A 25,780-nucleotide genomic window follows, 5' to 3' on the forward strand; every position below is an offset into this window, starting at 1 on the left:
GCGCCTGCCCCGCCCACACCCGCACATTGGCCTCCAGTCCCGCGCCTGCCCCGCCCACACCTGCGCGGCGGCCTCCAGCTCCTGCACGCGCGCGTGCAGCAAGGCCTTCTCCTGCTGCAGCTCCCACAGCAGCTCCTGGCTGGGCCGCTGCTCCATGGCGTGGCGGAGCTTCAGCGTGTGTCTGCGCTCCACCCTGCAGTCGTCCTCCGCCTTCATGAGGCTGTGCTTGAGCCGCTCGATCTGCGGGAGACCCTGTCAGCCCTCCGGCCGCACCGTGCCCGGCACCCCCCCCCCGCCCCCCAGCCCCGCAGCTCCGCAGCCGCGGGGAGCCCGGTCACCTCCAGCTGCAGGTCGCGGGTCCGCATGAGCGCGGCGCCCTTCTCCTCGCTCTGGCGGGCCAGGCGCATGGCCAGCTCGTAGTTCTCGTCCTTGCAGCGCTTGAGCTCGCGGCTGCCCGCCTCCAGCTCCTCCTTGAGCCGCTGCACGCGCTCCTGGTGCTTGCGCAGCAGGCTGTCCTTCACCCGCAGCTCCTTGATGAGGTCGTCCTTGGAGCTCAGCAGCTGCGTCAGGTCCTGAGCCTTCCTCTGCAGCTTCAGCACCTCGCTCATCAGCAGCTGCGTCAGGCCCGACTCCCCGGATGCGTCTGCGGACGGCCGCATCAGAGGGCCCGCCTGGTCCCCCGCCGCACCGCAACCTGGCCCCGGGGCTTGAGGACCAGCCCCCCCCCCCGCCGCCCCCTCGGGGGACGCACGCCACCCCAAGGCGCTGGTGTTCCCCGTCGAGGAAGCAGGCTGAGATCCTGACTCGCCCCCGGGCAGGCAGGCGCTGGGCTCGGGCAGGGTCAGCACGGGTCTGTCTTTCCTCCACCAGAGTGAGAAGCAGCGGCACAGAGCCCCGATGCCGGCACTCCCGTGTGCCCCTCACGCTTCCTTTTGTCCCCAGTTCATCCCTCGGGAGACGAGCCATCGGGCCTGTCGGCGAGGGCCCCAGGCCTCACCGATAATCATGGAGAAGACGCGGGTGGGCTCCTTGCCGGTGACCTTCTTGTACAGCTGCGGGTAGTAGAGCTCCAGGCTCTCTAGGAAGGCCACGTAGCCCTTGTGGCCGGTCCGCTGCAGGATGTCCAGGAGCACGCCTGAAAGCACGTGCCCTGGGCGCTGAGCTGCCGTGGGCCGGGTCCCATCGGGCCCGCCTGCCGCCCACCCGGCCCGGCTCGCCCGCAAGTGCCACAGCCCCCGGCAGACGGGCCGTGGGGCGGGGGGAGGGGGGGTGCGGGGGAGGGGTGCGCTCCCGGGCTGAGGGGGCACTGACCCACTTTCCGCTTGCGGATGACCAGGTTGGGGTCACTGAGCACCTGCTCCTCGTCATCGGGGTTCAGCACCTTGCACTGCCGCAGGTAGGGCGTGATGCGTGAGGGGTCTATGACGGAGATGAGCTTCACGCGGAAGCTCTCCAGGGCGTTCCAACACTCGTCCTCGTTCTCGTAGTCCGACATGGCAGTGGCTCGGCTGCGCTCTGGACGGCTGTCTGGAGGGCGTGTCCGGGATGCTAGCTCACCCAGGGCAGTGCTCTCAGCCTCCCCTGGGCCCGGCTGCCACCACCCCCCCCCCCGCCCCCTGCCCCCCGCTCCTGGGCTTTCTGTCCACAGTGTGCTGATGATCGTGGGGGGAGATGTGGAGGTGCTCTGGGGGCTGGTGGTGGCCCACAACCCCCATGCCCTGCTCTGGCCTCTGTGACCCCCGCCCACGGGCAGGTGTGGGGAGGGAGGCGCCGGGGCCAGGCCGTGCTGTGCGGGACTTCCTCCTTCCCAGACGTGGCGCCCGCTCAGGCCTAGCCCCACCGCCTCCTCTCCTTCCGGTGGCCGGCTGGTGATGCAACAGCGGGCACGGGAAGGGTGAGTGTGGACCGCCCACGGGAGAGGGGCCAGCCCCAAGGCCACTCTGGCACGCTCTGCAGGCTCCCAGGTCCCGGGCACCTGCCACCTGTGGGCTCCTCTCTCTGAGGCGGAGGCCCGCTCCTGGCCATGCCTGACAAGGGGGCCATCCACATTGGGACCGTCCACCGCTGCTCCCTTCCGTTGGCAGGCGGGAACCACTCCCTTCGGGCCTGGGCCACACCAGAGGCGGCCGTGTGGTCGTGCTCTCCTCTGGGTGGGTGGTGGGTTCAGAGAGGCCCTGACCTGCCGCCAGGCAGCCCTCAGCCAGTGTGGGAATCCCACCCCCAGACGCAGGTGGCAACAGGCAGAGTCTTTGGAGGAGCTTCTCTGATTTCCCGCGGCCCTCAGTCACCCTATCCAGCCAGAAACAGACGGCGACTTGGGATGGCCCTTGTGACATTGAGCGCTCCCTGCCTTTCCTGCCTAAAATCCACAGGTGCCACACCTGGCCCCCTGCTGCGAGCCCCCCTGTGATGAGCAAACAGGTTCCGGGCGGCTCTGAAGGGGGACAGGGCACTTGGTGCCCTTCTGGGGTCCTTGTCTGAGGACCCTGCTCCCTGCCCCAGGAACCCTGAGCAGAGCCGGGCATCTTCCCGGCCTCCTTCAGAAAGGGGGGCAGACCCACACCTACCTCAGGGTCCTTGAGGGGCACCCGTGCAGTGGGACGCTGGCCAGCCCAGGCCACCCTGATCCGACGGACAGGAGGAGGTGCCGTCAGCAGCCCGGGAGGAAAGCCGTGCACTTCCTGCTGGTGCTGGTTAGCTCCACGGAGCCCGAGCAGGTCCTCCCCGAGGGAGCCGGTCTCTGGGGCTGCCTTCTGATTCGCCCGCCTGGCAGGGCCCGGGAGGCGGGGCGCAGGGAAGTGGAAGTCCCGCTGGGGCCTGAGGCCCAGCCCTGGCACCACTAAACCCAAGCGTGGGCAAGGGCCCTCTCGAGGCTGTAGGAGGCCGGTTCGCCAGCTGGGCTGATCTGGCCTGGATGCAAGCTTCCAGGGGCTTCTCCAGAAGGGGCCGGCTGGAAACCAGTGTGGGCGGCTGGCCAGGTGCAGGTGGAGACCCGAGGGTACTGGGCCCGACTCTTGGGATCTCAGCTGGGTGCTGGGCCAGCACGCGCCTCCGTCACCGGAGGGCCGAAGCATAGTGTCCAAAGAGGGGGCCTTGCCTGCCCCACACGGCCGCCAGCCCGCGCTATAGCTAGTCCCCCTCCTGGGCGTCCCCACTCCACAACTTCTGCCACGACACGTGGCACTGACGGCAGGCTTCCGGGACCCCGAGGCCACGCCCCATGACCCCACAAACCGGTGTCAGAAGGGGTGTTGACCAGCCAGCAGAGCCCGGGCCGGTGGCCAGGGCCACCGGCCCTCCGTGGCCTCCACCCCTCAGCTGTGCCGGGAACCCCCAGGCCAACGCCTCACCGGTGCAGCCGTACTGGTTGAACCGAGATGCCGGCTGCCGGGTTGAGGCAACAGCTAAGGAGAGGCGGGACGGGCAAGGCAGGTCCTGAGCAGCGCTCCCGCCCCACCTCCTCCAGGCAGCTGCCTCTCGCCCGCCCGACCGGCTCCCTGCCTGTCCTGTCTCGAGCCTCAGGGGTCCGGGCACAAGTCAACGCTGCTGAGCGGGGTGCGGGTGGGGCACCGAGGCAGCTGGCCTCTTCTTGCAGGTCTCTGGGAGGCCTCCAGGAGCAGCCAGCCCTGGGTCCCGGGGAATGGGTCCCGTTCCCCTACTTTGTAACATGAGGCTGAGGAAGGCGTTTCCTGTACGGCGGGGGTTTGTGAGAATTAAGTAATAAAAATGTCACGTTCTCTGTATCCGAGTTAAGTTAGACGTCAGTAACAAAAAGCTAACTGGAAAATCCCTAAGTGTGTGAAAATTGAATAAGAACCCTCTAGATAGTCCCCAGGTCAAAGAAGTCCCAAGGAGAAGTAGAAATCAGCTGAGACAGTACCGGGCACAAACCAAAAACTGAAAGCAGCCACACGGAGTCCCGCGGGGGGACGGCCGCCGGCAGGGCACCAGGGACGCCCCGGGGGGGAGGTGTGCACGCGGACATGGGACACAACGTGTAAGGGGAACGGAGCCCCCGGAGAAGCTGAGTGTCCTTCAGAGATGGGGACGGTGCCGGGGCCTAGACTCCTGCCAGGAAGCGGCCACCTGGGAGGAAGGTGGCGCTGGGCCGGGGCGCTGCGTGACCTGCGGGCAGCCAGGCTGCCGCTGCTCCTGGGCACCCATCTGGCAGAGAAGCAGGTCCACATCAGGACCTGTGGCGGCACCAGGGCCAGCAGCCGCCTGGGAGCTTGTGGCAGGCCCCTTGCCCGATGGCCACGATCGCATCTCCTGGAAACGGCAGTCCCCACCCCCCACCCCAGCACAAACACTGAGGGCTCCTCAGACCCCAGGCCCAGCCGGCCGGCTCCCCACACGGCCAAGGGAGGCCCCATCCTTCCGCATAACGCCCAGTCTCAGGGCAAGACCACAAGAGCCCGGGGCTGGTTTTTAATAAAGAAATAGGCCATTGACTTTATTCCTTCAAACATCCCGATCTGTGGTTCAGGACCAGCCAAGCCCCCGGGGGCCTCACGGTCACGGCTGGCAGAGCCTTCCCCAACCTCCAGCTGCTTCTGGTTGCTCTCTCCCGTAGGGTCAGCGGTGGGCTCTCCAGGCAGGTGGGCTCACCAGGGTCCGGCACGGCTCCCGCCTCCTGGAACACAAAAATGCCCTGATCGGGGGGATGCCCTGACCGCAGCCAGACCCCGGGGATGGCACTGTAGGACGGGGAAGTGACAGCATCGCCTCCCTTGAGGGCACGGCAGAATGAGGCCGGCCGCCCACCTGCGGTCCCCTGGGGTTGGGGTGGGGGTGCATGCTGCGGGCAGGCCCTGGAGCCTGGGTGGGCTTCGGCTGGGACAGCCCCCGCCAGCAGCCCCTCTGTGCACCCGAAGGCCCTGCCCCAGGACCCAGAACCTCAGGGCACAGCCCCCGCTGTGCTCAGAGGAGCTGGCTCCTACCTCTGGGGATCTGCTGACCCGGACATCCTCCCCCATATCACGCGTTCACATCACGAACCCAACTAAGCTGTGCCGAGGGCCTACTTGGTACCTGCCGCCTGGGCACTCGGGACCCACCCGCAAAAATCACATTACTAGCCTTACGGGCTCGTAAGGCTATGCAAACACGTGCATAGGCCACATCAGATGTAGCAGGCTGTGCCATCAAGACACAAGAATGTGGGGACACCAGGACAACAGGCAGGGAGGGCATCTCCACTAACCAGACGCTACTGGAAGAAGGGAACAAAGCTTACACACAGAAAGGAGAGCCACATGTGAGCTGGCAAGAAGCAAGCACCAGAGCCCAGCATGTGGAACCCAGTGGGAGAGGGGTGTCGCCAGGGGAGGGGAATTAGATGGCCCCCTCCCAAGATGGCCTCTACGACCCTGGGTCTGCCGCCAGATGCCCGAACACACCCACCCCCCAAACTTACCTCACATCGTCACGCTTGGGAGGGGAGCTCCTAAGGGCCAGCCTTCCTGCCTTTGGAAAGCCGTTGGCTCCACCCGCCCAGAGCAGAGCCGCGGGGAAGGCCTGTCTCTTCCAGGGCGCGGGGCTACCCGTACCCCACCCCACCCCCACGCGCGCGCTTACCCCCCTGCCGCTCACACCAGCCTCCTCCTCTTCCGGGCATGCCGGGAGTGCCGGGTTCTGAGCACGTCCAGGTTGTCAGAACTGTCCGGGCAGGGAGAGGCAGAGCTCTCCCCAGGGTCTGGGGCTCCCTGAAACAAAACCCAGGCAGACGGGGACAAGAGTGACCCCCAGCCAGGACAGGCAGGGAAAGCGACAGCAGCAAGGGGCGTGCCAGGGCAGAAGCGGGGTCCGGACACTCTGGACGCCAGGGACGTGCAGCTCCCCAGACCGGTCCCTGCAGACGGGGAGACACTACAGGCTGGGCCCGGGGACATGGCCACGTGCAGGGGCCACACGGGGGCTCTGGCTTCCCACCCCGCACCCCTTGGCGTCTCCAACCTCCCAACGGTGCCACAGAGCCAGCCCCGTGTCATGGTAGCGGCCCTGGAGAGCCGGCAAGCAGGACGGGGGAACGAGGAGTCCTTCCCCGCACGGCCCCCAGTCACAAGCGCTGCCTCCCACTGTCTGGACGGCGCAAAGGCGAGCTCCAGCTGGGGAGGCCCGCGACCTGCAGGGACCCCACAATCTTCCTGATCCGGCACCAAACGAGGCGGCCCGGCTCTCCTGCTCTGCCACAGAAGATGCGGAGACACCTCTCCGCGTGTTTAGACCGGGCTTCTTGTCAGGCAACAGGAAAAGGGGTTTTGCCTCCACAGCTCGGAAGACTCTTCTGAGGCCGAGGCCGAGGCCGAGGCCGCCAGAGCAGACCGCGAGAAGGACCTCGGGGTCCCGGACATGCAGGGCTGCCAGCAGGAGTCCGCGTGTGGGTGTGCGCGGCGCGTGGAGCCTGAGCCCGTCTGCTCAGCCCTCCGGCAGGGCTGTGTGACCAGGCCAGCGGCCCCAGGGGTGGCCGAGGGGTTTCGTGAGTGGAGAGGTTCCTTCCCCTCCCGTTTTCCACACTGGCCTCAAGGGAGGCCACATCCGCACAGACGCACGGAGCCCAGAGCCAGCTTCCTCCTCAGCAACCAGTCGGCCACGGCTCCCACCCACTCCTGCCCACGCTGTTCTGGGTGGGCTGGGCACCCACAGCGGCCACGGGGAGGCTGGGTGGGTGCTACGTGCCCACGGCCACCTACCTGAATAGGGGTGGCGGCCGCCGGCCCTGCCCGAGGACCGGTCGTGGAGCAGCCATCAGTGAGCTCCGACTCCTCCAGGCCCAGGTCGTCCTCGCTCTCGGGGTCAGCCCTCGTGGCTACGGACAGGGTGGTGGGAACGCCATCGGGGGACAGGGTGGCCAGGAGCGCGGGGAGGGTGAAGGCCGCCAGGAACCGCGCCTTGAGCAGCAGGTAGGCCGGGCTGTCCCGGAGCCACCTCCGTACCTGTCCCAGCGAGGCGTGCAGGGCTCCGGCGCCCCCCGGCACGAGGGAGGCGGCTCTGCGCTCCAAGGCCGCCTTCTGGAGCAAGAGTGCAGACAGGGCCCGCAGGCTGCACAGGGCGGGGGGCTGGTAAGGCAGCCCTCCCCCCAGCGGGGGCACGCTCACCCCACGCCGTCCCCTCAGCCATTCCCGCACGACCGCCTCACCCTCCTGAGACACGAGGTCCAAGTCCAGGGCACCCCTCTCGGGCCCAGGCCGGGGTGGGGGTGGCCTCTCCAGGCCCAGAGGCTTCCCGAGTCTCTCTGGTCTCAAGGCGGACCCTGCTGTCCCTCCTGGGCCACTCCCAGGGCCGGTGCCACCTCGAAGAGGCGGCTGGCTGGGCCTGGGGGACTTTGCTTCAGGGTGGTCAGCCAGGAGCGTGGCTTGGGAGGGTGCCCCAGACACGGCTGTGTCCCCGGCCACTTGGGCCTCTCCAGGGAAGGAGCCCCCCGCCGGGCCGCGGGCCCCGTCTCTGTCCACCTCCATGGAACCTTGAGACCGGTGGGGCATCGGAAGGCCCGGCGGGTCTGTCTTGGAGGGGGGGTCTGAGTCTGCGTCCCGGCTGGTGGGGGTCTGCCAGGGGTGGGTCGGCCCGGGGAGCCCGGGACCCTGGCCTATCTGTGTCCCAGGCAGGGAGGACGACAGAGCCACTGAGAGTCCCTTGGAGTCAGAGGTCCCTGCTGGCCCAGGAAGGCCCACCACGGTGGGCACGGGGAGTAGCCCCTGGGCTGTGAGCACCCAGGTGACAGGCAGAGGGGTGCTGGCCACCACCTGTGGCCCCCGCTCGTGTGCGCCCACGGCTGGCGTCGGGCGGATGGGCTGGACGGGCAGCTGAGAGGGGCTGGGGGCTGCAGGGAGAAAGGGTGGTGCCTCTGGCAAGCCCTGCTTCTGGGTGGTGGCAGGGGCCGGAGACTGGCCCGGGCCACCTCGATGGCAGTTCACGGGGACCTGGCTGGGGCCCAGAACCGGCACCACGGAGGCAGCAGGGGCAGCCTCCGTGGAGGCCAGGGCGCCGGCCAAGACTGGCAGGGTGGAGGGCCTCCCGTCCGCGGCGGAGGCCCGAGAACCCCAAGCGCACGGCTCTGTCGCGGCAGGGGCGCCAGGCCGGGAGAGCCCCGAGGCTGTGACAGCCAGGCCCGAAGCCGAGGGGCCGTGGGGGGCCACCGGGAGACGGGGCCGGAGAATCAGCGGGGAGGAGAGCAGCAGCTGGGGTGGGAGGACCGCGGCGCCCGGGGCGGCCTTCCTGGCCCGGGCCTCCCGCAGCCGCTTCTCCCGGAGCAGCTCGGAGACAGTCTTGGGCTTGGGCCGGGGACCACACGGAGCTGGTGGGGGCGCCTGCGGGCCGGACTCGGCACGGCAGGGCCGCAGCCCCCCGCTCCCTTTGAGGCTGGCGCTCTGCTTCGCAGCCTCTCGGGCTGGCGCGCTCCGGAAGCTGTGGCCTGCAGGGCAGACAGAACGCGTGCTGACGAGCGCCACGCACGCGGGACAAAATAGCCCTCCCGTCAGGAGGGCCCTCGCGGAGGGCAGGCTGCTGCCGGGAGTGTGGAGCAGGAGCCGTGGCGTCCGAGCTCCTGCCGTGGCCGGGGTGCTAGGTGCGGGGCAGCCCATCAAGTACGGGACAGCACCGTGCCTTGTCCTCAAAACAAGGACCGTCAGGCACCCCTGCCCGCCTCTCACAGTCTCCCAGGACACCGGACCTTCGCACGGTGCTGCTGGCGTGGGGAGACGGGTAGCGGCCAGCAGCAGAGGTCCCTGCCGGATGCCCGGGGCTGGAGGAGCCCCCACACCTCCTGGGTCTGCACTGGGGAAGCCCCAGGGTGGCTGGTGCACTGGGGGGGGGGGGGGGGGGGGGGGTAGGAGCCCAGGGGCTGTCTCTGCCGCCTCCCGCCAGCCACGCTCTCGTCCCTGCCGTGGCGTTCAGACAAGACCCGTCAACGGAGCCACGGCTGTGCTGCTCAGAGCCCGACGTTCAATGCCTACGACAGGTTTGCCCCTTTCCCACTGGACACAATAGCAAGACAGGGGCAGAGACAGACGGTACCTGTAGCGTTCCGGGTACTTGAAGGCATCTGAAAAAGAAAGGCGAGCACCTCAGAGAAGTCCCCAGGGCACCTTGGGTGAGTTCATCACGTCGGGGTTTGAGGGAGACAGGAGCCTGGCCATCCGGGCAGAAGGGTTCCAGGGCTGCGACGGAGCACCACAGGGCTGATCTGGTCATTCCGTCACTCCCTCCAGTTGTGACTAGGCTCAGGGACACGACCGCTCCCGGACGGACCCCACGCCTGGCATCCTACCCCAGCAGGGCAATACCCAGAGCAACACATGCCAAAGGGCTCAGAGACCCCCTTGCAGGAGTGGGGCGGTGTGGCAGAGGGAGCACATTGTGCAGGGGAAGCAGGCAGGCCTGGGTGCCGGGTCTGGCTCTGCCCCCCCCCCCCCCGCCCCTCCCCCCGCCGGACTTGAAGCGAAGTTCCCCCAGGGCTCCGGGCAGGTGGGCAGACACCTTCTAGGAGAGACCCCTGAGCGAGGGGGCCAAGGGCGAGCAAGGCTGCTCCCGGGCGCTGGCCTAGCCTCTAGGCCACCCGGGAAGGCCTTCCGTCCTGGGAAGGACCGGTGTCACTTACTCCCTGGCTGGACGAGTGCTGCCCATCCCCCGGGCACCAGCCCTGCCGCCTCACAGAGGGGAGGGACGGGTGGCAAAAGCTAGCTGAGCCCGCGTCCAGCGCTCACCCCTACTTCTCACCGGTAGGAGCCCAGGCACTGGGTCCCGGGTGCCAGTCTGCAGCAGGGCAGGGGGCTGGGCCTTCCTCTCTCGAACGACCTCCATGCAGCCAGCAGTGTCAATCTGGAACAGCTGAGGGACACGTGGGACACGTGCGTGACATACATGTGACAAGACCCCGTCTCCTTTCCCCAACGAGAACCGAGATGACAAGGGTGCCCGTGACGAACGTAGGGCAGCTCCAGAGCCAGGCACGGCCCCACGAGGCTGCGACCCCCTCACTTGGGCCCAGGCGCCCCGGCTGCCTCAGTGCCACGCTCCCGCCACGTCCAGGTCTCTGCTCCTCGAGCCTCCATTTACACCCTGGGGCTCCCAGCACCTCCGTCCCTTCCTGGGGGTGGGGCGGCACTGTATCGTGGCCGCCTCTTCCACGTTGACTCGCCTGCTGAAAGCTGCAGGCCACGAAAAACCCTTTCCAAGGGTCAAGTTCAGGAAGCCGGACTTTAAGAAGCAAATCCACAAACTTCACAACTTCGCCCGATGAAAACAGAGCACGAGCTAAGAAAGCTCTATGCGAGGGGCTCACCTGGATAAAGAGGGTGAACACCGGGGTGCTGGCCAGGTGGGCATCCTGAAGCTGCTTCCTGATGCCATCGGCTGAGGAGACAAAGTGGCTCTGGCTACCGAGGCCCCTCTCCTTGAGGCCCCCCAGGACCCCACGTCCCTCTGCCGCCGCTCTCAGCCACAAGGAAGGGCGGGGACCAGAGGGCGGGCTGAGCCTGATGGGCCCTCCCGAGCCGAGCACCCCCGCCCCTGGAGAACGACCAGCTTCTGAGGTCTGAGGAGACCCTTGCTGAGGCCTGAATGGCTGGTCGCTTCCAAAACCATCCCCTGGGTGCCAATCAGGTCAGAGACAAAACGCAAGCAGCCCTCTGAGGGGGGCACGCAGGTCCCCTCCTGTGCACCACGCGCCGCCCCCAGCAGGGTCACCGCTCATTGCCCTGTGTCTCCGCAACCCCGGACCCCACAGGAGGCTCTCGAAGGGGCCCCAGCCTCGAAGGAGGCTCTCGAAGGGGCCCCAGGGCAGTACCTCGGGTGTGTGCCGCGGCAGGCCTTCGGGGAGCGCAGGGCAGGACGATGTCGCCCACCCACGGGCTCACAGCCATCAGGAGCTGGCGCTCAAGGAGCCTCCTCTGCAGGGAGTGTCCCCGCCATCGCTGCCTGTTCCCGATCGTCCTGTGCCACAGCTGCCGGACACAGGGCTCGGCTACGGCGCGGTCACTGGGGCCGGCCCCCACGGATGGGCCGAGCAGGCCTGGCTGCCTCAGTTTCTTCTGTGTGAGGAAGAAAGGCATCTGGGGTTCCCGGCCCTTCCCTGTTCTGGAGGGGCAGGGGGCCCAGACTGAGGGCGCAGGGGGCCCAGACCGAGGGGGCAGGGGGCCCAGACCGAGGGCGCAGGGGGCCCAGACCGAGGGGCAGGGGCAGCGGGGGCCGTGGGCCAGCCCTACCAGGGTCCGGCACCGGTGGGCCGTGTTGGTCCTCAGCACCTGCAGCACGGTCTCCAGGGGCACCCTGAGCAGACGACTCCCGCTCTGACAAGAAGACGACGCGAGCTGGACACGTGCGGTCCTGGCTCACGGCCTGCAGGGGCCCAGATCCACGGCGGGGTGGTGGGACGCCCTGAAGTGAGGCGGCCTCAGGCAGGTCCCTAAGGCTGGCACCGACACGCCTGCCCGGTTTGGCTGCACCCAGTGCTGACAGAGTCCCCGCTCCCTGCAGCCAGCTCCCTGAGCTGAGGGCACCAAATGCCCATCAATCCCACGGGCAGCAGCCTGCAGTTACAGACGCGGGAGGGAAACCACGCGGCACGGGGGCTGCCGCGAGCCCTGCCTGCTGTCCCTCAGGGGCCAGAGCGCAGCCTCCAACCTCTCCCAGCACAGACCGACCTGTCTGATCCTGACCGCAACTCTGCCCGCAGCCAGGGCCCTGACACCTCTGATGTCGACCGGGCAGGTGTGCACGTGACCCGGCAAGGGGACCCGTCAGGGACCTCTGGACTTACAAGAGCTGGGAGGGCACCCCGCCTTCTTGCTGCCTCCCCACGGAGCGCCCTCGACAGCGCATGCACGGCTTTTAAAGGAAACCGGCAGGGAAATGGAGACAGCTGGCGGTCTTGATAAAGACGGCTGCCGGCCTGAACACAGTCCCCCCCGAAACAGGTTGGGAACGAACGTTCTATTGAGCGAGGACAGGGTGTTGCTCCCAAACGCCCAGGAACACAAGCCCAGCACCAGCCTCGTGACCCCCAAGCAGGAGAGCATGCGATCCAGGGTGCGCTGGGGTCTGTGGCCTACCTCGTCCGCCGGCGCCTCTGAGCCCGAGGGGGGAGCATCCGCCGAGCCCGGGCAGCCGACGGCGCTCGCACTGGAGCTGCGGGTCCCCGACGGGGCGTGCGCCCGGCCCGCCTCCCGTGCGGGAGCCGAGGCCGCGGGCCGAGCTGCTGGGCCAGCCTCCGTCCCGCTGGTGCCCCCGGGAGGGCTGGGGGAGGCAGCAGGGCGTCCCGGCAGGCCCCAGGCGCTCCCCGCGCACGGCCCGCCGGCGCTCTGCCTGGCAGGCACCCACAGGTCCATGTCGGGCACGGCGTGCTGTGCTGAGGGCAGCACCTGGCCCCCCGCCCGGGCCTCTGGGGCTTCCTCTGGCTCCGACCCCTCACTGTCCCTGCTGCTGCTGCTGCTGCTGCTGCTGTCGTCCCCGTCACTGTCCTCGCTGCTGGAGCTCCAGCGCACGCTGCGAAGGGGCCGCCGCCGCCGCCGCCGCCGCCTCCCCCGACTCTGCTTCTTCAAGTAGGGAAAGGGCTACTTGGAGGCCTTGGCGACCCGGGGCTCACGGACCGGGGACAACGGGCACGCGAGCCAACCCTTTGGCGACGGACCACGGGCAGGCTTGGACGCGGCGCGCCGAGAGCACGGCACCCGCACGGCTCTGAGGCGGCAGCGGCTGCCGACCAGCCCGGGTCTCCGTGCCCTTGTCCTCCAGGAAGAAGACACGAGCCAGGGCCAGAAACCAGACGTCCCTCCTCTCCCCGCCGCCACGCACCCCCCACCCCCCGCCGCGGGATGCCGGCTCCCCTAGCGATACGGCCTTCGGACCGACTTTTGGGCGAGCCTTACCCTGACCATGATTTTCCACTTGCTCAGACACTGGGAGCCCGTCCGATGGGGTAGCTCCGAAGCTATCTTTGCCCAGTGACCTATGGAGGCAAAACGACACAGAAGCCGTTTCACGCGATGCTCGACAACGCGTCTACCAGCTTGAAAAGCGCCCTTCCAGGAGACGCGCTGTCTCCCACAGAGGACCTGCGTCGTGTTCCGTCAGCACGGGGTCTCCCGGTCACCTGCACACCGTGCCCCACATCTGAGCAGCTCAATGACACGCAGGGCATCCGGTTCTCCAAGGACAATCAGCCCTTTAACACAATTCTAGAGAATGCACATCCCGGAGAGAAAAAGCCGTCCACGCTCATGTAAAAAGGGCCCTCGCGTGTCCGCCACGCTCAGGCTTCAAACCCGACATTTAAAACCGTCTCTTCTTTCCTTCCGGACAGCGCTGGTGGGAGAGCACGGGTGCCCTGCTTTCACGGACAGCGTGACCCTGTGGGACGGAGGTCAGGTTTCGGCATGCACCCGCACTCAGCACCACCGCGTCTGGGACTTTTCCTAAGGAGACGCTGCCAACGGGAGTGAGGACGCGGCTACTGAGCCCTCAGCTCTTTTCTGGCCGCGGCCGAGACGGGAGACAGCTGTCCGCCAGCGGATGGCGGGCTGGGAGACTCGTGTGTCCTCACTCGGGACATACGACACGGTCGTCGAAAGCCACGGGGACGCGTAAAGGCAGAAAACATTCGCCACGGACGACAAAACGGCACAAAACAGCCAATGCGGTTACATCGTGCCGAACGATGCAACTTTCAAAAGCCGCCCTAGAAACGGGCCCAGAGAGGCCGGGGCAGGGGCGCGCGGCCGGCGGCACAGCTCTCCCCCTGGTGCCCGTGGCGCTCTCGACTCGACGCTGACCGTGCATCGGTCTGTGAGAAGGAAAAGCCGCCGCTGCCGGCTGAGGACCCGGGGGCAGCAGAGACCCGGGGAGCAAACGGGCCAAGGACTCACCGACGCCGTACTTTTCTATCAGTTCCATCAACTTCTCCTCCTCTTTTGCGCTCCATCGCCCCTTCTTCAGGCCGAAGTGCAGCCTTCTGAGGTACCTGAGAGCAGCAGGGACACAGGCAGCGTCAGGCACCAGAACGCCCTCCCGCGCTGTCCCGCGCTGTCCCGGCACCAGAAGCTCGGTGACAAACGAAACGAAAACTGTAAGCTAGACTGTGGGGGAATAAGCTTCAGAGTTCCCTGAGCCTGCAGGACGGGCTAACAAGGCGTGAGAAACTAGAAAGCCACAGGATGTTCGCACCCAAGTTTGGGTAAAGGAGATTAGGCAAAGTGGGACAAAGGTCCCAGGGCAGGACAAAGGCACAGGAAGAGGGGCTCTCGGGACGAAAATGTCCAAGGGGAGGTGAACGGCATTAGGTAAATAGAATATGGGGAGGGCGGGGCCCAGGCCCCCATACAAAGGTATATGAGGTAAACGAGATTCAATATTCAGCTTGGGGACAAGCCCCAACTTAGTGCCACAGCAGAAAGCTGCTTTCACAGGAAGCAAGGACCAAGTTAGGCAAACAGGTCAACGGGGCCAGAGATCCCTGCCGGGTGAAGTTGCCCAGAGGGAGCTAATTAGCAAGGGAAAGGTGCCTTGTTGACCCTGAGGTAGCAGGCTCCCTCTGACCGTCCTGACCGTCAGCGGGTCTCATCCCCTAGGCTAGCTAAGACGCTGGGCGTCATCCAAAGTAAAAGCTTTCAAGGCGACTCACGGGACGCCATGGAGAAAGTGACAACACAACCCACACGCCGGCAGCGAGAATTTGCCAGGCAAGCGTCGTGTCCGCTAAGGGACCCCTGGCCAGAACGCTAACAAGCCAACGCCACAAACACAGCTCCGGTTCTTGAAGGGGCCAATGAGGGGCGCCTGGGCCGCTCAGCTGGTTGACTGTCTGACCGGCTCAGGTCACGACCTCACAGTTCGTGGGTTCCAGTCCCGCATCGGGCTCCACGCCGACAGGATGGATCCTGCTTGGGCTGCTCTGTCTCCCCCTCTCTCTGCCCCTCCCCCGCTCAGGCTTTCCCGCTCTCTCAAAATAAACAAGCTTTACGACACGAGTGGATATTCCTGCGGACGGGATCCGCAAACAGCCGGTTAGCACGCGGACGCCCCGCATCGCGGGCCGTCCAGGAGACGCAAGGTGAGACCGCCCGAGATGCCACGGCACACCCACTGAGCCGCCTGCAATCCGGAAGACGCACAGGAGCCGGCGAGGGCGTGCAGACACCGCGGCCCCACGACTGCCGCTGCCAAGGAAAAAGTCACCGCGTGACCGAAAACCCCGCTCCTGGGCGCACACTGAGAGCAGCGACTGTCCGTCCGCACGCGTACTTCCGCACACATGTTCACGTCTTCGAGGTCATCCGCGCTGCCGTGTCAAAACGGCGTCTGTTTATCTTGTGAAGGAATCTCCACCCCCAACGGGGGCTCAAACTCACGACCCCAAGATGGAGAGTCCACGCGGCACCGTCCCAGCCAGCCGGGAGCCCCTGGATTTCATTTGTTTTACAGCTGAATGACATCGTGACGTCCATCCGATTTTAGAACCACACCTGTGGCTTCCCTGTTCTTCCCGCCGGACATCGGCTGTTTCCGCCCCGTGGCCAGGGACCGACCGGCGTGGCTGTGGACACGAGTGTACGTGTGCCCGTTTGGGGCCCTGCTCTCAGGACGACACAAGCACTCGCTCCATTTCCTGAGGACCCTCCACTGTCTTCCACGGCGCCTGCACCACGCTGCGCTCCGCGGACACATGAGGGCCGTGCTTTCTCCACACGCGTGTCGGCACCTCCTCTTTTCCAGAACTGTCCTAAGACAATCGTCCCGCCACACGTGAAGTGGTCTCTCGCTGCTGCCGTGACCTGTTATCTCCCCTACGACCGATGACCGGTGACGCCAAGCATCTTTCCATTTCCTCTCTGGAGAAAGGTCTGTGTGAGGCCCCGTCCTCATCCGTTTTGTTGTTGTTGGGACACAGGGTTTCTTTGTAGGGGGGTCAAATGTCCTAGGTTGACGCGGGTGTCGGGCCGCACCGCTCAGTCGATGCACCAAAACCCACGGGACGGGACCCTCTGAGTGAAGACGCTGGACGCTGCACAGATTACGTTCTGATGAAACGTTATGAGGACACCCGAGCTGACACGAGGCGGCCGAGGCTGCCTCCAGGGCCCTGGCCCGTCAGGGCTCTGGCGCAGGAACCTGGACGCCAGGCTCAGAGGCACTGCCAACCGGGGGCCACCTCACGCTTGGAAAAACAGCAGCCATCCTGCTTCCCGACCGGTCACCACCCCCCCGGCCCACCCCCCACCAGCAGCCCACCCGCCGGCCCACCCGGAAGCGGCCCCGGCGAGGCCCCCCTCACCCAGCGGGGTCCAACTCACCGATCTCGGCACTGGGCATCGCTCCTACCTGGCACCTCTTCCCGGATTTTAAACCAATCCTGCTCCCCGTACTTGGCGACGGCTCGAAGCAACTTCTGCAGGGAAGGACGGCAAACCAGCGATGCGTCTGCGGGCAGCCGTGACCCCTGCACCCTCCGCTCAGTCCCAAGGAAGGAAGGTCCAAGGACGGCTCTCCTCAGCCTCGGCCTCCGCGGCAGCGGACTCACCGCATCCTCCTCCGGGGCCCAGAGCCCCTTCTTCAGGTTGGGGTCCAAGCTCTTGGTCCACCGATAGATGAGCTGCATGGAGTCTCTCCCTTCCATGTAGTAGACAACTGGGGACGGAGGGGCGGTGTGGGCACCCGGGACTGCGCGACCCCGCGTGCCTGCGGGGACCGAGCTGCCTCCATACGCGGGGGGCTTCGGGCCCGGGGGCGCCAGGGCGCCCAGCGGCAGGGGCGCATGTGGGCGGACTCACTTCTCCGGTAGGGGATGTGGCTGCCGACGCGCATCTCCCGCACGAGCTGGGTGAGCAGGTGGTCCTCCTCTGGGGTCCACTCCCTGCGCTTCAGAGCCCTGTTGTGCTGCTGGTACTTCTGTAGGCACTGGAAGGCGCTGCGGCCGGTCTTCCGGGGCCGGGGCAAAGCACAGTGGGTGTTACCCGGCGAGCGCCCCCGCGGAGGGCCCGCCAGGGTACAGGTCGCGAATGCCACCACCCGCTCACTCGCACCAGAGCCCTGGAGGGACGGCGCAGGGCGTTCCCGTGGCGGGAGACGGCTGCGAAGCACCAGATGGGACACGGACGGCGAGAGCGTGAGTCCAGAAACATCCATGACGCTTCCCTCACGTGACACCAGAGCTGCCCCGGAGTGCTCACAGGGGCGCCAGCACGATGATCCGGGGGAGGCGCCGCCCCGCAGAGCGCGCGCTCTGTGAGCCGGGGGCCTGCCTGCTGCCCAGTCCTGGGGCCCCCAAAGGGCTGGTCTCTCTGAAGCCTCCGTGGTCCACCCAGACGACGGGGCAGCGGGGGCTGGATGCGTGTCGGGGTGCGGGGATGGGCGCGGCGTGGCGCCCATGTCTCTGGAGGCGCCCTCCCAGGGGGGCTCCGGGGCGACCGGACCCCTGCTTCCACACACGCTGCGGCTCAGCAACTACACCACCAGTCTACACCGCCGACGGGCTTGCTCAGACCCGTCCCCTCACTCGTTTCCTTATGGGGAGGGAGCTTCCCAAGAGCTAATTGACGTTACCTGAACCCTCTTTTTTCCTAAAGAAAACTCCTGAGTCACAGAAGACGCAACGCACACGGACAGACGCGCAGTCTGCTCAGCTACGGGGACTGGGTGTGACGATGCCTTTTTAGACACGACACCATGCGTGATTCTCTCACGATCCTTGAAAGAACGCAGCCGCTGACCCTCGTGAAAACAGAGGACCCCTGCTTAGACAACGCTAGGAAAGTGAGACCGGGAGCCACAGACGGGAGAAAACATCTGCAGAACACATCCATCCGATAAAGGACCATTACTCTCAACACGCAGAACAGTCCTTGAAGCTCAATAAGAAAACAATCTGACTACAAAACAGAGCAAACGTTGGGGGGCCTGGAGGCTCAGTCATTTGAGCGTCCGACTTGATTTCTGCTCGGGTCGTGCCGTCACACTTCACGAGATGGAGCCCTGCATCGGGCTCTGCGCTGACAGTGCGGAGCCTGCTTGGGGCCCCCTCTCTCCTTCTCTCTGCCCCTCCCCCGTGTACGTGTGCTCTCTTGTGCACGCGCTCCTTCTTTCTCTCAAACACTTAAAAAAAAAAAAAACACACCAAAACCTCAACAGACCCTTTGCCGAAGACACACAAACGAGCAATAAAGCGCCGTTTATCGTCAGGGAAACGCAAAAGCAAAGCAGCCACCCTCGCACCCCTGCAAGGACGGCTGGAGCCTGGAGCCCTGACACGGCCGCACGCCGGTGAGGACGTGGGGTGGCGGGACTCTCGTTCGTGGCGAGGGCTACGCGGCGTGGGGCAGCCAGTCCGTAGGACTGTTTGGTGGCTTCCTACAGAACCAAACACCCTCTTGGCACACGACTGCTCCTTGGTGTTGACCCAAACGAGTGCAAGACTCACGTCCACCCAGACACCTGCGCACAGATGTTACCAGCCGCCTCATTCACAATCGCGGGACCCTGGAGCGACCAGGATGTCCTTCAGCAGGTGGGCGGACCACGCTTTATCCAGACCAGGGGACGTCAGCGCTAAGGAGAAAGAAGCGGTCGAGCTGGGAGAAGACACAGAGGACCCTTAAACGCACGTTCCGCGCGGCCTTGGTTAACGTCACTGTGGTTCCCTGCAGCCACATGCTGGTCTACGAAAGCAGTAAGTTACACCACGGAGATTGCACGGATCACGTTCCCAGGTCGTGAACCAGCAAAACTCAAACCGGGGAATAATACAAGATATCTCAAGAAACCGAACCACAGAGAGAGTGACAGAGCACGTTCTTACGTAAACTAAGATCCAAAGACGTGATGAAAAACGCCCACAATCAGACCCGTCCTAGAAACCTACAAAGAGGAGAGCTCACAGCAAGCTGTTCTCAGAAAAGCAGGCCTTAAACGCCTTCGTGAGTAAAGACAGACTGAACGAAGCCCTTTAGCCTTCACCTCGGAAACGAGAAAACCAACGCGAGACCCCGGAGGAAACCAGGAGCGTTCCCCTTAAGCCCCATCAGAACGAACCCCCGGGCTTGGCGGGGACAAGGAAGGAGGATCTGGAAGGAGGCCCAAGACAGGCCTGGAGGGGCGGGGGAGGGCGAGTGAGCACTCAGAGACGGGATGGGGGCCAAGGAGCTAGAAGCTCCTGGAGACTGTGCCGTGGGAGGGGGGGAGGGGCTGCTGCCCCCAGGGCCACACCCTCCCAAGTGGCACCAAGGAGAACCTGATGGCTCCCAGGGTGAGATGTGCCACGCGGCCCGCGGAGACCCCAAACCTGCCCGGCCCCTCCCACCCTCTCGGAGGCCCCTGCGGCCCTCACCCCCAGCTCCTTGGCGATCTTCTGCCACTGCAGGTGGCCGTGCTTGGCTGCGATGGCCTTGAGCTGCTCGACCTCCGGCCCGCTCCACTCCTGCTTGTTGATGCTCGGGTGCTCACAGTTCTGCCAGCACTTCCGGAGCTCCTCTGCGCTGCGGCCGCCCTCGAACTGCACCGACAGAGAGAGAGCCAGCCTGCGGGGGGCCGTCCGTCTGATGGCTGGCCGTGATGGCTCAGCACCCGGGACAAGTGGGGTCCTCGTCCAGGTCGCCAGGACTTGCACAACCAAGAGTGGGGGTCGGGCTCCCAGCGCAAAGCCTGAACCTTCACACCCTCCCATTTCAGAAGAGCCACGTCGCCCCAGCGGGGCGAGCCCGTGAGGCCACCCCACACCGCTGGACACGCACCCGACCGGAGGCTTCAAGGCAGGTCTAGTGGCCACAGGGATGAGGCCTGACCGCCTAGAGCTGACCCACGCCCCCGGCTGCCGGGACGGCCGTAGGCCGCTGTCGCCTCAGCACCGCCCCGACTTACGTTAACGTTGGAGATCTTCTCCCAGTCGTGGCCGTCCAGCCTGTTCCCCAGCAAGGTCTCCTCTGGGAGCTCCCTGGAGGAAGGAACAGGTCGCCAGGGTCACGCCTGGCCTTCCTCGCCTCTCCCCAGGTCACACGCTCCCCAGAAGACCCAGCTCACCGGATGTCCTGGACCTCCTTCTCCGCCTCTCTGCTCTGCTTCTCCAGGACCTGCCTCTCTGCCTCACTGGTCACCCTACTCCGTTTCTGGTGCAAGTATTCAAGCCTACGGGGCAGAGCAGAGGCATCGGGGTTACTCGCATCAGGGCCGTGTCCCGGGGGGAGGGGGGCGGTGTCTCCGGGGCCAGCTCGGCCTCCCCGTGCACCGGGGCATGTGCACCGCTCCACACGATGAGGCCCGGTGGCAGGGAGCACACACAGGAGCCTGGTCCCGGCTCTGAGCCTGCCCCTTGCAGGCAGAAGGCTGTCCGAGCTCCACGCCCAGAGGAAGCAGCCAGCGACACCCCTCTCTGGGCTGTCACCACGGTCACGTCAGTGACTAGCGTGACAAGTCTGCTGACGCAGATGATAACCGCCACCAGCTCAGCGGCCCAGCCACCAGCCCTGGGCAAGGCGTGCAGGGACGTGCTCCGAGGGCAGCCTGGCGACAAAGCCTGCAGGAACCCCTTCCGGAGGCCAGCGGAGAGGACCCATCACTGAGGCTAGTCCTGACCCACGCGTGGAGCCACGAGACTGCGGGCAGCCCCCAAGACTCCCGGCCCGGCCACAGGCGCTGCGATCCGTTCACACGACATCACCCCTTCGGCACACAAAAAGCGGGTCTCGTGAGCAGTGCCGATTTTCACAAGTGGAAACTGAGCCCGAGACCAGAGAAACTACCCGAGCTGCGCCTGACTGAACGCGGCCGCTTGGCCTTCCCGGTTCTTGCACGCCTGGCCTCGAGCTCGGCTGCCTCCCTGGGGAAAAGTTTCAGGGGCCAGCGCCTCCCCTCCGGGAGCAGGGGGACACGGCCACACCAAGCGTCTGCCTGGACCCCTCGCGCTCCCGGCGAGGCTGGCGCCCGCGGCTGTTCTTACACTCACTTCAGTAACTTGGGCTGAAGCAGGCGCTGTAGGCGGTCGCTCACCACTGACCTTCTGAGCAAGGCCTTCTCCCAGTTTTTCCCTGGGAAGAAAACGACGGCATATCAGCAGAGCCTTCCCGACTTCCCCTCGACCAAGTGGTGGGCACGTGACCGTTGCAAAACCACAGCGCCGGCCGGGTACCCCGGCCCGGCTGTTGAGCGAGCACGACGCCCTGGCCCAAGCTCACGCAAGGGCCCCTGGGGCTGTGTGTTCAGGAATAAGACACGTGAGACTACACAGTGAGCCGTGGGGATGGTGGTCCCCACATGGCGCGTGGGACAGGCCGGGGCTTTGAGTGGCCGGTCCCAGCGGTCAAGGCCCGAAGGAGCCCACGGAACCAGAGGAGGGTGCCTGTGGAAAGGCAGGGCTGTGGCGCTGAGGGCCCGGCGCAGGGGCTTACACTTAGTCACCAGGAGCTCCTCGAAAGCCTTGATGCCCTGGGCGGCCTTCTCCCGCGTGTCTTCGTTGGCTGGAGGCCCCTGCCAGACAGGGCAGTGTCACGACGCGGACGGACGCCGAGTGCTCTCGCCCCACGGCCCGCGCTTCCCCTCGGCCTCCTCGAGCAGCCTGGCCACGTGTGAGGCCTGGCAGTGGACACCTGGGTCCAGCGCTGGACTCCGAGCGGCCGTGAGCATGACCCGGCCGGCACGGGCGGGCTCAGCAGCTCCAGCCCTAGCTGCCAGGCCTCTCCGATCCGGCCAATGAGCCCCACCCAAGGTGCCCCTCCTTAAGGAAACGTCTCCGGGGCTTATCCGTGGAGCCGGGGTCAGCGTGCCACATTCCAGGCCCAGAGACCACGTTCCAGGGCCACAGACCTTGACTTCCATCACTAGACACCAAAAGGTTTTAGGGAGATCGGAGAACGTTGTCCCGAAGAACACGAAGGAACAGACAACACCCACAGCAGGTGCTGGGAGAAGAGCCCCTTCCCACGCAGCCTGCCCCTCCCTCACGGGTGACGGTGGAGCCCCGGCTACTCACCACTCCGGTGACCCTGTCCTTGAAGTAGGGCTTCATGAAGTGCCCTATGTACAGATTCGGGGGCAGACTCTTGCCGTCTTTCACCTTGGGGCCTTTGGACCCTGCCAGGTCACACATGATCTCCTCCTGTGACAGACACAGGGAGCCCATCTGGGGCCAGGCAGCAGCGATGCCCTTGTGGAGAAGCCGACCGGGGCAGCCGGGGAGCAGACGTAACCAGAAGCACTAGTCCTGGGGCGCCTGGCCACGGGGGTGCCGAGGGCCCGTCCTACCTGCTGCTCCCGGTTCTGGGCCAGCAGGAGGCTGACCTCCGCCAGCCTCTCCTGGATGACCTCCTGGTAGACCATGTTCAACTGCAGGCAGGTCTCTGGGTCTTCAGGGAGGGTCTTCTTGGGGTCGTCCTCACCATTGCTGGCCTCTCCCCACCTCTCCTCTTCCTGATCACAAGTGGGGAACTATGGGTGAGGCGGGGGGGGGGGGGGGGGGGCCTGCAGACCCGCCCCCCGTGACCCGGGCAGCACAAGCAGCCTCTGAGCTCATGCCCATCACTGGGCCAACAAGGGTTGGGGCCACGTACAGCGTGTGCATAGGCCACAATCAAGGAGACGAGAAAAATCAATGTCTGGAGGAACGTCTCAGGTGGGAAGGCGTGAGGAGGTGAGTGCTTTTCACTTTCCACGATAAATGTTTCTGGTGAACCTGAAGTTCAGAACGGGCCCACAGGCCTCCGCCCCCGGCAGGGGACAGTGAGCAAGAACACGAGTGAGGAAGGCCATCACAGGGCCGGCAAAGCTAAGAACCGGGAAGAGGCTGCTCGCTGCCCAGCAGGTGAGGAACTACGGGAAGCCTATGCCACGGGGACCACCGCTCATTGAAACCAGGAAGCGAAGCTGTACCTCCTGCCTCAGTGAAAAACTGAAAAGCGGATTGTAAAAATTCTCCAGGTTGACGTGAGATTCTAAAACAAACCAGAAGTGGCAACAAAAACTGGAGTGGCCTAGTTGGGGATTTACACCTCTCGACTTTCTGAGATCCCCGTAATGTGCGTGGGTCGACCTGACGTTGTGTGTGGAAGGATCCGAGCAGGTGAGGCTGGCCCCTTGTAGCTCTCTCGCTTGCTCGCTCGCTCTCTCTGTCCCCCCCCACCCCTGCAGGCTCAATCTCCTGAACCGTGAGATCATGATCTCTCTCTCTCTCTCTCTCTCTCTCTCTCTCTCCCCACAGAGAGAGAGAGCTCCTCTCTGTGCCTCAGTCTACAGCGGGCCCACGTGTGTGACCGCCCAGGACCGTGCCTGCAAGGACTGAGGCAGAGAGAGGGAGCTACGAGGGGCCAGCCTCGCCTGCTCGGACCCTTCCGCACGTGACGTCAGATCGACCCACACACGTTACGGAGAGCTCAGAAAGTCGGCAGGCATAGATCCCCAACTACTAACAACAGTCGTTTCTTGGGACAATTTCCGTTTTGGTGACAAATACTTTGGGATACGTCATCTTCAGTGACGAGCACGCAGAAAAATCAAGACGAGCTCAGAGCACTGCCCTCCTGGGCCCACTGGCAGGGTGGCAACTGCCTGGGCGGGCTCCACCAGCTCAGGCCGGTACTTACCGAGGCCAGGGAGCCAGCAGCGTCCGAGTCCTCTTCAGGCAGCGAGTCTGTGGGAACACAAGCACAGGGGACGCAAGTTGGGGACGTGATGGGATGCAATACCCGCCAAAGAAACGACCGGCAGGTGCAGCACAGGGCTGTTTCCTGATAGCCACAGGCGAGGGAAGGGCCGAAAGGCCTCAGGACAAGACTGTATTGCCTGGACCCTCCCTCCCTGAGGGCTGGTGGCTCTCACCCACTAACCAGGCAGGACAGGCCCTGAGCCAAGGGCAGGGGCAGCCAGGAAGGGAAGACACAGAGAACAGGGTCCACCAGGGCAATGAGGAGAAGCCTTGCAGGAACAGACCCGTTCGGGGGAGCTGGAGCTACTGGGGGGTGGGGAGCAGGTGCAGAGGCCCTGATCGTAGGTGAGAGAAAGGCCCCAGTGTGGTCAGAAACTCTGAGAAACTGAGACTTAGAGCTGCACCTGGGGCTGGGGAGAGGTGGGCAGGCCTGGGGGCCCAGGGGAGCCTGTGGGGTGACTCTCAGCTGTCCAGCATGGTGGCTGTCCGGCACGGAGGTGGCCGACAAGCTGAGCTCTGGAACCATCTGATTCCTGGGAAGGGCAGCCGGCCACCCACCTGGGACAGAGTGACACAGATGCCCCCGAAGGGCACTCGTGCGCAGCCGGCAGGTCCACGGCACGTGGAGGAAGGGCGGAGAGAAACCATCGCGGGGAGTAAAGGCAGAGGCCGGCTTGCGCGAGAAACGGCTGGTCCGCAGCCTGCTGTGGCTGCCAGGGGCCAGAGGGCAGAGGGATCGGTCTAGCCACGGCCTATGAAAGCTCACCTGCTTCGGAATCCAGTGCAAGACCAGACTCCGAGACCTCCACGCTGATACTCGAGGAGCTGGGATCCAAGATCCTTTCTAATTCTTCAATCTCCTTTGCTATTTTCTCTCTTTCGGCGTCCACGTCCATGACTCCTACCTGCCACCAGAGCGCATCACGAGATTTCAGGAACCAAGAGTCTGCAGACACACACCCGTAGGGGATGACAGAAGCCTGCCCTGGGACTGTGATATGACACCCCCCCCCGTGTCCCCATGAACACCCGCTGTTTGTTCTAGCAGGTGAGGAAACCATGTGAGTGTGACCTGCCCACTCTGATCTAAGGCTGTGACCAGCAGGGGGGGGGGGGGCAGGGCAGGGCAATGGACACCTGGACACCAACGTGGCCCAAGAGCCTGGCCTGTCTTCCCAGAGCCAAGCCACAAGAGAGCTGGTCACCCAGTGCAGAAACAGCAGGTTGTGGCAGCAAAGTCACCAGAGGACAAGAACGAGACCCAGGCAGTCAGGACCTCAGCTGCGCAGCCTGCTCCCCTGCCAGGAGACGCCCAGAGAGCATCTGGCAAATGTGCAGGAAATGCAGGTGGCAGGCACTACGGGGGGGGGGGGGTGGCAGCAGGAACGAAGCCCCCTGAGGGCAGGGTCCCCTGAGGTTCCCTGCTCTGTCTCCAGCACCTACAACGGCACCTATTGAACGAACAGAACCTTCTTTCTCGATGATACCAGTCTGGGAAGCCTAAAAGGCACAGAAAGCTGGAAAAAGAGCTAGGAGAATAAAGCTGCGGCAGAAAAAAGAGCAAAGGAACACAGCACAGACCTAGGAGCCAACGACCAAGCCCAGAAACATTCCCGCTGAAATCGGACAACGGCAGCCACCAAGCGGGAGCACGCTTCAGCCCGAGCCGCAGCACGGAGCGCCGTGTACACTCTAACCGTGTGTAACCCCAACCAGCCAAGAGCCACGCAGCTCTGCAGAGCCGGCAGCGGCTACCGGGGCATCAGGCCGCCAACCCCGCGGCCAGCCCGGGCCCCGGCCCTGTTCCTCCCACCGCCTCTCCTGGGCCCCGGCCCGCGGCCTGTCCCCGCCCCAGCCCCGCTCCTCCTACCGCCGCCTCTCTCCGGACCCGCCGCCCGCACCCTCACACTCACCCTCCGGCACCGCAGCCGCCAGCGCCACCGCCCCCGACACTTCAGTGGCAGAACGACGAGAGCGCCGCGCACCGGAAGTCCCGCCTCCGCGGCCGCGGCCGCAGCGCGGGGCACGCCGGGACGGGGCTGGCGGGCGGGTGCTGCCACCGCGCGGCCGCCCTTGGGACTGCCCGCGACCGGGCGCCGCCGTGTGGGGTTCGCGGCGCCGGACCGCTGCTTCTCGCCGGAGCGTGTGACCTCCGGTATCGCCGAG

At 65.5% G+C, this 25,780-nt stretch overlaps 2 protein-coding genes across 11 annotated transcripts in view; both read right to left on the bottom strand.

Annotated features, from left to right (window-relative positions):
* The window catches only part of CARD9 (caspase recruitment domain family member 9), a 9,809-nt gene extending 5,540 nt beyond the window's left edge, over nt 1-4,269 (bottom strand). For 3 of the 4 annotated variants that reach the window (XM_040464408.1, XM_040464407.1, XM_040464406.1), the window contains exons 1-4: nt 1,312-1,586; nt 998-1,135; nt 339-643; nt 61-240 (exon numbers count right to left, since the gene is read on the bottom strand). In XM_040464408.1, the coding sequence (XP_040320342.1) occupies nt 61-240; nt 339-643; nt 998-1,135; nt 1,312-1,495 (807 nt within the window). In that variant the 5' untranslated portion in view covers nt 1,496-1,586. Of the gene's footprint in view, nt 1-60; nt 241-338; nt 644-997; nt 1,136-1,311; nt 1,587-2,567 lie in introns of those variants that run through there. The other variant, XM_040464409.1, reaches the window with a different exon arrangement.
* A 152-nt stretch (nt 4,270-4,421) lies between these two features.
* Nucleotides 4,422-25,626, bottom strand: SNAPC4 (small nuclear RNA activating complex polypeptide 4). Of its 7 annotated transcripts, none has more exons than XM_040464396.1 (24): nt 25,528-25,626; nt 24,381-24,519; nt 23,553-23,599; nt 22,219-22,383; nt 21,947-22,072; nt 21,366-21,444; nt 20,924-21,005; nt 20,002-20,106; nt 19,843-19,915; nt 19,313-19,477; nt 16,761-16,908; nt 16,511-16,617; nt 16,284-16,378; nt 13,860-13,954; nt 12,864-12,943; nt 12,048-12,533; nt 11,202-11,285; nt 10,784-11,027; nt 10,280-10,350; nt 9,715-9,825; nt 9,013-9,040; nt 6,693-8,410; nt 5,578-5,705; nt 4,422-4,630 (listed from the first exon to the last, which is right to left on the bottom strand). In XM_040464396.1, the coding sequence occupies exons 2-23, from the start codon at nt 24,508-24,510 to the stop codon at nt 5,589-5,591; spliced, it is 4,356 nt and encodes a 1,451-aa protein (XP_040320330.1). In that variant the 5' UTR covers nt 24,511-24,519; nt 25,528-25,626; the 3' UTR covers nt 4,422-4,630; nt 5,578-5,588. The 7 variants fall into 7 exon arrangements, with proteins under 7 accessions (XP_040320330.1, XP_040320324.1, XP_040320325.1 ...); XM_040464390.1 differs by having other exon boundaries at nt 10,784-11,030; XM_040464391.1 differs by having other exon boundaries at nt 10,784-11,030; nt 24,381-24,560; nt 25,528-25,611.
* Between the last annotated feature and the right edge of the window lie 154 nt (nt 25,627-25,780).

The sequence above is a fragment of the Herpailurus yagouaroundi genome, unplaced genomic scaffold (genome assembly GCF_014898765.1).
Source record: "Herpailurus yagouaroundi ecotype Mexico unplaced genomic scaffold, PumYag 440, whole genome shotgun sequence".
Taxonomy (NCBI): Eukaryota; Metazoa; Chordata; class Mammalia; order Carnivora; family Felidae; genus Herpailurus; species Herpailurus yagouaroundi.